Source organism: Leguminivora glycinivorella, chromosome 18 (assembly GCF_023078275.1).
Source record: "Leguminivora glycinivorella isolate SPB_JAAS2020 chromosome 18, LegGlyc_1.1, whole genome shotgun sequence".
NCBI classification, from domain to species: Eukaryota; Metazoa; Arthropoda; class Insecta; order Lepidoptera; family Tortricidae; genus Leguminivora; species Leguminivora glycinivorella.
This window is the reverse complement of record NC_062988.1, coordinates 9,030,584-9,040,957: the sequence shown is the minus strand read 5'-3', so window position 1 is coordinate 9,040,957 and position 10,374 is coordinate 9,030,584. Positions and strand designations below refer to the sequence as shown.

General features: G+C 33.2%; 1 protein-coding gene across 3 annotated transcripts in view; it reads left to right on the top strand.

Annotated features, from left to right (window-relative positions):
* LOC125235759 (probable serine/threonine-protein kinase fhkE) overlaps nt 1-10,374 on the top strand; it is a 61,479-nt gene that overhangs the window by 632 nt on the left and 50,473 nt on the right. The window contains exon 1 of one of the 3 annotated variants that reach the window (XM_048142342.1): nt 9,932-10,169. The exons of 1 other annotated variant lie outside the window; for it this stretch is intronic. In XM_048142342.1, coding sequence (XP_047998299.1) covers nt 10,129-10,169 — 41 coding nt within the window. In that variant the 5' untranslated portion in view covers nt 9,932-10,128. Of the gene's footprint in view, nt 1-9,931; nt 10,170-10,374 lie in introns of those variants that run through there. One more of the 3 variants, XM_048142341.1, reaches the window with a different exon arrangement.

Here is a 10,374-nt window from a genome sequence, read left to right as displayed (position 1 = left end):
TTAGTTATAAGTATTAATTATATTATACTTAGGGACATTATTGCAATTAATTTCATTTTTAATGACTAATTTTGGAACAGATAAAGCAAAAAAGTCGTGAAAAAATATTGTTACGGAAATATGTAATTATTAATTTATTAGGTAGGTACCTCTACCTAATATATTTACATTTGCTATGGCAATTAGTTAACAAGACCGTTAACCATATCTGCATGGGGTCGAATAGATCCGATGCCGTGGTAGTGCTAACAATTTATCATACATTTTAAAGTAGTCGAATAAAATAGTTATTTACTCGACGAAATGTGAAACCGGTTTATAATGTATTATTGCAAAACATCATTGGAGAAACTTTTACTGCTCTTAATCCTTAAAATTTAAACACCTACTTTACTCTTCAGTTGATAGTATTGCTCATTACTCTCATTTTAAGTACCTAACCATATCGGAGACATACAAATCACCTATAGTAGAGTACCTACTTACTCGCACGTAGTTAAAAAAAATGGTATAATATGCAAAATTATTAATATATAAATATATAAATAGTGCATTATTGGGTTTCAAACGGTTACTTTATATTTACATGGCAGTAAAAGTTCACCTTTGTACACAAAGTGCCGGCTTGCTAAGTCACGAAAGTCACTCGAAAGCAAAGTCAAAACAAAACTTTTACTAATCCTTAAAATTTAAACACCTACTTGACTCTTCAGTTGATAGTATTGCTCATTACTCTCATTTTAAGTACCTAACCATATCGGAGACATAAAAATCACCTATAGTTGAGTACCTACTTACTCGCACGTAGTTAAAAATATCATATAATATGCAAAATAATTAATATATAAATAGTGCATTATTGGGTTTCAAACGGTTACTTTTTATTTACATGGCAGTAAAAGTTCACCTTTGTACACAAAGTGCCGGCTTGCTAAGTCACGAAAGTCACTCAAAGCAAAGACATATATAACTCTTCATATTATTATTTATAAATAAGTAGTAAGTAGGTAGGTATATGACATATTCAAATATGGAACGGACCAATTCAAATGTTATAGTTATTATACTTAGTTTAATAATTATTACAAAAAAATGTTCATAACATCTTTTGATTATTTACTATTAGATCACATTCTGTATGTACATATGACTAACAAAAAAAAATAGGGGGTAATTTTGTATGGATCTTACCGTCGAGTTTAAATTCGAGTACCTACTCTATTACCTATTTATAATAGGTAACTACTAAGTACCTCTGCAGTTTGTCAAAAAGTGTACCTATTACTAATTGAAAAGTGGCGATAATATCGTGTCCCTTTCAAATACTTACTATATGTAAGAAAACAGGATTACCCTACAATATTGCGACATTTTAATTTCTATTTTTTTGCAATAATTAAATGTATCGAAACGTAATATACTTAATATCATGAATGCGACAGCAAACAACACGTAAAACACAGTAGGTAAATATTAAATGCGTTTATTCGGACCTATTTATGCGAAACTAAATTCGAATAGGTATCTATACATATAAATAAGTACCTATGTTAAAAAAGTCATTAAAATAGTGCAAGAATTTACCTAATTACTAAACGCACGATAATAAGTTATGTTATTATACTGCACAGGGTCATACAATTGAAATTCTCCATTTGTATACGTGTTCCTGTATTATTGTTCTAGTAAATGTGAGCAGATCATGACAAGTGGTCATTGTTTAGACTCCGCATGTGCCGTCAGCTGCTATATTCATGTTTAAGATGATGGCTTAGCTTTGTTTATATTCAGTAACAATCAATCAATTGTTTTGAAACAATTAAGTTCAGTTAGTAGTTCATTATAGAATTTAAGTCTAAATTGTTTTAAAAACAATACTCTTTTAGATGCATTCTTATGTAGTTCGTTTATAAAACTAGTAATTACTTAAACACAATCGATTGTGTTTAAGGTACAACAAACTTCACTCGGTACTTAATTAATTTAGCAATTGTAAGCTGAAGTTGTTCAAGTAAAATCACATTTTAATGGCATAATGGCATTTTGATTTTTTGGAAACATTTCTCACTTTACACATTGTGTTGGCAAGTATATAACAAACCCAATCTCAGTGGTGTTTCAGAAAGTGTACAATTTTTTTTTAATGTGTCCTTACTAACTTTCATATCAATCAAAATATTGTTAAAAAGGTACCAGTAGTAAAGTGCGTAAGAACATTGTCCTTACAATCTTAGTTAAAGTGCGAACAAAGAACTGATAACGTCTTAATCCGTAGTTATCGTCAATCTATTATGCCGTTTCTGTGACTGATAAGGGGATTTTTTCCAATACATACCGTGAAGATACGCTATAGGTTTGTTGTATGGCAGGAAACTCTTGTGAATGCTCTTATACTATTTATATACTTATTCATATACATACATATATAACAAACGTTTACATACATATTCCTCTTTTAAAGCAAATATTTAGTGCATGGTATAGCAGCTGAAATAATACATACATTACAATACATTCTGAAAAATACCAGCGTTCTACAATGCACCAGTAGATGGCACTCTCAATCTTTAGTCATTGTAACAGAAGGATGTCATCCTATTGGACACTAGCTTTTGCCCGCGGCTTCACTCGCGTTAGAAAGAGACAAAAAGTAGCCTATGTCACTCTCCATCCCTTCAACTATCTCCACCTAAAAAATCACGTCAATTTGTCGCTCCGTTTTGCTGTGAAAGACGGACAAACAAACAGACACACACACTATCCCATTTATAATATTAGTCTTATACCTTACCTAAGCAAAACGGAAAAAGGTACTTTATTATGCAAAAAAGCCTATTACGCATTATCGTTAAAGTCGTCGACTCACGAGTTGATAAAAATGCAACGTGTTTCTAAACAAGTGTCGCCGGCGATTTCGTCATTAGAAATTTGATATCCGATGTTACACAATTGTGGGATATAGGCACATTTAACACGGTTCCTGTCATGGTCTTATTATTCAAATTAAATATTTGAATACATATTCAAATTATTAATTGAATTAGCTATAATAATTAAGACGCTACAGTTTCACAAAAATCTGCATTATTCATTCTTTAACTAAAACATAACATGAACTATTCAGGGAATTAATTTGATATTTTATAGAAAAACAATCCAAGAAATAAAACTATGAAAACGGATTAAGTACCTATAACGGGTGACTGACTCTTTGACTTTTCAAGAGTAACTGTCGCGGTAACCGAAGACAATATTAAATCCATGAAAATTGTGTAAATAAGTTACAATATATCAGGCTGAATTAAAGGATGTAAGTAATTAATATTATTTAATCGATTCTTAAAATTCCTACGTTGCTACTTAAAATAAAATAAAATCATTTCTATTTTCTCCACATGCAATGAACCTTTTTTTCGATATTTTACAATTAAACAGTAAATTGTTATAACTTTACTATACATTATTTCAATGGCGACCACAGAAAGCCTTGCCCGCCCACGCCCCAACATCTAACATCCCGACGAAGTAATTAATGATCCTTGCAAGCCTTTTTCTCTTGCCCTATCCCTTAATTTACATAAGTCGGGGTTTAAGTGGTTTTTTACACATAGTCTACTAGACCCTGGTTTATTTGAAAAACAGGTTTCAATCCATAAATTAGTATGACACAAAACCAAGATGAAATATTTACTTTTATTGTAAAGTGGCTCTATCTGTATATCAGCAATTCCCGAAAAGTTTATACATTTGGATCACGTCTCCGATTTGGATAAAAATTGGTAGGCTGATAGAGTCCACGATGCTGAGCAGTGCAGCAGTTTCCCAAAATGTCCTAGGTTGATTGTATGAAACTTTCCTTTTTTGTTACCGAAAATGTATAGAAATCTGGTAACAAAAAAGGAAGGTTTCATACAAACTACATAGGACATTTTGGGAAACCTAGTGGATCTTGCTCAGCATCATGGACTCTATCAGCCTACCAATTTTTATCAAAATCGGAGACGTGATCCAAATGTACAAGCTTCTCGGGAATTGCTCATATGCCAAAATCATCATCATTCGCTTGCCCTTATCCCTGTCATATGGGGTCGGCGCAGCATGTCTTCCTCTTTCATACCTCTCTATCGCCTGATATCTTATCATACACTTGCTCCACAGACCATCCACCTTTTCGGGATTCTTCTCCCGTAACTTCCTTCAACATTTGCTAAAATCATGCAAATTAAAAAATCTCTTTGTCTACTAGACCCTGGTTTATTTAAAAAACAGGTTTGAATCCATAAAGTAGTATAACACAAAACCAAAATGAAATATTTATTTTTATTGTAAAGTGGCTCTGGCTCTATCTGTATATCAGCAATTCCCGAAAAGTTTGTACATTTGGATCACGTCTCCGATTTGGATAAAAATTAGTAGGCTGATAGAGTCCATGATGCTGTACAAGCTTTTCGGGAATTGCTCATATGCCGAAATCATCATCATTCGCTTGCCCTTATCTCTGTCATTTGGGGTCGGCGCAGCATGTCTTCCTCTTTCATACCTCTCTATCGCCTGATATCTTATCATACACTTGCTCCACAGACCATCCACCTTTTCGGGATTCTTCTCACGTAACTTCCTTCAACATTTGCTAAAATCATGCAAATTAAAAAATCTCTTTTTAGTAACTCACATTCACTTACAGAAGATATCACTGAAACGAACCTACTTACAAAAATAAAAAGTCAGATATGCTTTGTGTTTTACATGGATACGTTCGCTATGGCATCGGATCTATTCGACCCGATGCATGCATGGTTGATTGCATTGTTAACTAATTGCCGTAGCGAAGGTGTTAAATTGAATATTACTCTAAAATGTAGGTAACCATGAAGTCTGTCCAGTCTCCCTTACACAAAATAATTTAAAAAGTTTGTATACTTATTTTTTTTGTATACCTAAAGTGGTGTACCTACCTCAAAAGTTTATATTATAATAAACAAGGCCTTATTAGGGCACTGAAAATCAAATAACAGTAAATGTGTAAAAATAGCTACCTATTTTTACACGCCACAAAATCATCAATTTAAAACGGCCAGGAATTCACCAAATAAAAATAAACGCCAACTTCCGCATAGTCTAGGGGACATAATTAGTTCCCACTTCCGTCACCTCGTCAAGACGGATTGTCGCGAAGACAGGAGGAAATGGGCGCTAAGAATGTTTAGATGATTTCATTGAAAACTTTAGGTATGTATGTTTCAATTTACACAAAACTACATGTGCAATGTTGCTCCAAAAGTTGTACAGTATCCAAAGGAAAAAGTTGAAACTGAGTAAGGATTCCCTGAGATCCTTAGAAAACAAAGTTTCCCGCTGTGCATGCCTGTTTGTTTGCGACGAACTCAAAAATTAGGTATCGTACCGATTTTCATACAGTTTTCACCTAAGGATATAAAGCGATTGTTAGGAAGAGTCTGGTTCGATAATAAAGCTGCCCATTTTCGCAATCCGTTTGACAAAATCAACATTTTGGCGGGTTGCAAATTAGCATTACAAATTATAAATTCACAATTAAGTTTTTCTGACTTTAATTTCCTAACATATCAAGCTTTGTGCCTTGCTATTAGGTAATTCACTAATTGTTTTTACAATTTTAAAAACAAGGTTGACGACCTTAGGTAGCTACAGTAGGTACAAGAATTTACATTTTACTAGAATTTACTGACATCATTGGATACTTAGCATTCAAATTAGCATGTAAATGTCGCTGCCGTATACCTATCTAGTACCCACTAGTACCTATTAGTCCTCATTTAGTATTCTAAAACGAGGATTCTTAAGACGCTGACAACACCCAATGGCCTTGACGCTAGCGTTCACTATTCGTATGGGAGTAAGTGAGAGCGCGATGTCACTAAAAGAGGCTAGGTACGAAAAGTACGGAAAAATATTAAAATAAAATAGAAAGATGCATTATTTGTGCAAAATGTTTCGTTATTTTAATATTAATTATTTTTATTATTGTAATATTAATTAAAGGCAACTAAGTGAATAATTGAACTACATAGAACCGTTTAATGACGAACTCGAGACCAATCTTTGCAATTTTTTTCTATCGAGCCGATTTCAATAAATCGTGTATCGGGTACGGCTATGCTCGTTGAAATATAATGAATAACAACATATTATAATTTACTTGCCTTACTAAAACTAATAGTTTGTCTTTAAAAACTGCGCAAGTAACATCAATTTTGCGCAATTGGGTGTTGTCAGCCCCTTAAACCTACTAAGTAGGTAGGTACATATAGTATTATTCAACTGGGATGAGTTTGAGTTCTGTGACACATGAAAAAAATCCGAATTACGCATGTCCGTTCGCAAAATATTTTTGAAGAATAATTTTATATTTTCACGTAAAAGTATGAAAAGTATAGGTATTTTTCGAATATATCTGTGTCTATTTTTCTCTCGTATTTAATGAAATCTAAAATACGAGAAAAAAATATTATTACGAATTTTTAAATAACGCAATCTTAAAGTATGAAACGGTGATCGCTTACCTACCAGACACCTCAGGGGTCGGATGTTCTGAAAAAAAAAAAAAAAAAAAAAAAAAAAAAATAAGGCAAGGTATAAAACGGAACCTATCAGGGGCGGATGTTCTGAAAATATACAATTAGACTGCCTCTGTGATATTTCATTTCTATGACACATACCATACCTACCAATAGGTATACAAAAATACTCAATAACTCTTTCGTTTACAGCCTCACTCCTAAAAAACCTACATCCACTTTTGGGCAACTCATAACTTGTCCTCTTTCTTTCCCAATAGGTACAAAAAAAGATAAACGACCGAACGGCATAGACTCCTTTTCAAAAAAGCCGGGCCTTAAAAGGAGATAAGTATCTTTAAATAGTGGCCGATTCAAACTCCAAAAAATAACTCTAAGTAGATATCTTTTTCAAACAAAAATATCACTTTTGCGCTGGTATATCTGGTATATCCTGACCATATCGGATTTAGAGCTAATTTTTGAGACGTATCTTGAAGTTCGAATACGGCCAGTAGTCTACGAGACGAGAGTCAGCGACATAGATAATATTGTAATAATTGATGGGTACAAAAACGACTAAAGCCCGTCCTTAAAACCTTAAGCAAGGTTTTTTATTTGAATTGAACAAACCATATTGGATAAGTGTTATTAAAAATACACCATAAAAATGTATTTCCATACGAGTTAGGTTATGTAAATGTAAGTACCGCTCAATCATCAGACTTCTAAATAAGGGTTCAATTATCAACCAGCTATTTATTACTTAGATTAGGGTATATTTACTATTATTATGTTTAGCACATATCAATGAAGTGTGGATTTTCAGAACCGGATTCTATGTAATTCTAATCATGTTCCTGATGTACCTATACGAATGTCGAGTACCTACATTTAAATTATGTAGTATATTATACCTACTCATTAATCTCATTACACAAAAAATGCACCCACAAACAGCAAAAAAGAGCATAAATAAAAAAATCTATGGATTAGGTACCTACTTAGGCAGAATGCAAATTTCCAGTACTATGTCCGTTATGACAACCTATTCCAACAAAAAAAACCGCAACATTTCTTTCACATTTGGACGCATCTAAAAACACCCAGTCGTCACTTGATACTGACGGACATACATAACAGATATATAAAACAAGTGTGTGTCGGGTTTTATGTGTAAACGGGTTTGGAAAGTTGGGTCGTTGACCCGTCCGGCGTGGTGACAGCATTTTGGACTGGCCGCGAACTTTGGAAAACGATATTCGTTTATCTCGGTGTCTCTGGAATTAAAAAAAAATAGAACTATAGAGATGGCAATTCGATTTTCTACTATAGAATAGCCGGATTCAGATTGATAATTATTACGTATACTCTGTCAACCAAGTCTGTCAGTAAATAAGAACAAAGAAAACTAATGCATCCTTTTCTTTAGGGTGCTAGAGAAAAGGATACCTATAGTTTTCTTAGTTCTTATTACTGACAGACTTGTTTGACACAATATAGGTCTGCACCTTATAATTTTATTATTACACTGTTTAACTGTTTAGATTATCTTTTAATTTTACATACACTTTTTAGTTATCAATACATCTAGATATAAATATTAGTTGTTTGTATGTACATAAAAGGTTCTAGTTTATAAGAGTTTTAAAAAATGATGAATTGAGTTTTAGAATAATACCTACTTATGGCACACCTCGGACACTGACGATCAAACATATGAAAGAGGCGCGTTCCTAGCACACATTCTAAGCTCGTGTAGGTGAACGCGTACCATGCTTGTATGAGTGAGATATGACAGGTCGACTGTTCGCGATTTCGACAGGCGGTAACTGTGAGGTAACCGAGAGGGGGTGGGCGGCATTTGCAGCGGGGAGCGGGAGTGGCCATACTGTATGATAGTACTCTTTATTATACTGTGCTTATGGTGAGTTACACTTAAATGGTTGGTTAGCTACGGCAATTAGTTAACAACGCAATTAACCATACCCGCATCGGGTCGAATAGATCCGATGCCGGAGTGATTTTATTAAACACTAGCTTTTGCCCGCGGCTTCGCTCGCGTTAGAAAGACAAAATATATAGCCTATGTCATCCTCCATCCCTTCAACTATCTTCACTTAAAAAATCACGTCAATTCGTCGCTCTGTTTTGCCGTTAAAGACGGACAAACAAACAGACACACACACTTTCCCATTTATAATATTAGTATGGATTAGATTTTTAACAATCACATAATATAAAAATACAAAATAAATCTGTGATTAGTTATATCATTGTCATAATTTTGTGTATAGGTAAATAACTGTTATTGATAGTCTTCTAGGTAACGAAGCAAAATTGAGAGGATATATCTTTATGTCATATAAAATCCAACTTTCGCTCTTGTGTTTGAACGAATATAACCTGTCATCTAATTTAATGACAACAACATAGACAGCCTCGCAACTTTCGCAGTTTCGTGTTTTGACTATACTATGACCATTAAAGTGGTTATTATTTTTGGAGATCCCTTAAAAGCGTGAATTTAATCAAACAATGGTCAAACAAAATAAAATTATGTGTATAGTCACTTTCACTATCCATTTTTATAAATTCCCAAAATATGTATTTTTTTTTTATCTAAAACACAAGTTTATTATCACTGAAAATTAAAACTACAAACATTAAAATTGATACAGAACATATTGTCTTGTATATATTGTCTTTAAAATTACAAAAAAACAAACAATAAAGCTTTTGCCAGTGAAGTTCACTGACTATGCACGTCAACATCCTAAGACTAAAATCGCATATCGTCCCAATACGGCGAACAATGGATAATCAGGCTTAATTATGCCACCATAACCGTATATCTACGTTCGCGTGACGTATTTTGGCTACGGAGCCGGTACCGCGTTCCGTATATGCCAGTCCTAAGCCAATATCACGGTGTATAGAAGATACAGTTGTTTCACTTGATGCAAAAGGGAGCGGTGTAGGTTGTAACTATGGGATCAAACGATCGCATAAAATAAATCTGTTTCATACCTATGTCCTCTACTCAACCCCGAAGGGCTATAAAAATGACTGATTCATTTTGTTTATTGTATTTTGGTAGAGTGACCTTAAGATTTTCCATGGGTGAGTTTTATTTTCGGGATTGGTCCCATACTAAAAATTGCTGAGATTTTCTCGGATTTTCAGTTGCTAGTGTTGCAGATACCTAGATGTATTTATCTAATATGCGAGGAACCTATCTCTTGTATCCATATGAGTCACGATACTGCTCGCAACAGTTTGAATGTGCCAACACGTATTAATGACGTTTGAATCGATGCATTGATCGTCTCGAACAATCAGTACGCTTTTAACACTTCCTCAAACGACCCTGTGCTGTAAATAATATTTTATTTGTACAGTTCAACAAACTGAAACACCCTTTTATACTTTTATCGCTACGAATTTCAAATCTTTAATAATCTTTTTTTAATCTTTTTTTTTTCTTTGTATTATAGTGAACAACGATGGTGTACTACTTTTATGTTATAAATTAATGCTATAGATTTTTAAATGGTGTTATGAAATGTGATTGATTAGTGCGGAACAGAGGATGAGTCCGTTAGGTGTATTTAAGAAGACACACAAACAGATGTAAGTTTAATCGAGTTAGTCATGGATTTTTTTTATGTATATACTAGTATGTATGTATTTCAATTCAATTCAATTCAAAAATTTTATTTCAGGTATAAACCATAGTAAAAGAATACATTAAATACAATAAAAGCAACATAATTTAAACATTAAAAAATCGTCAATAAAAATTAAAAATATTAAAAATAAAATTCAAAACATTAAA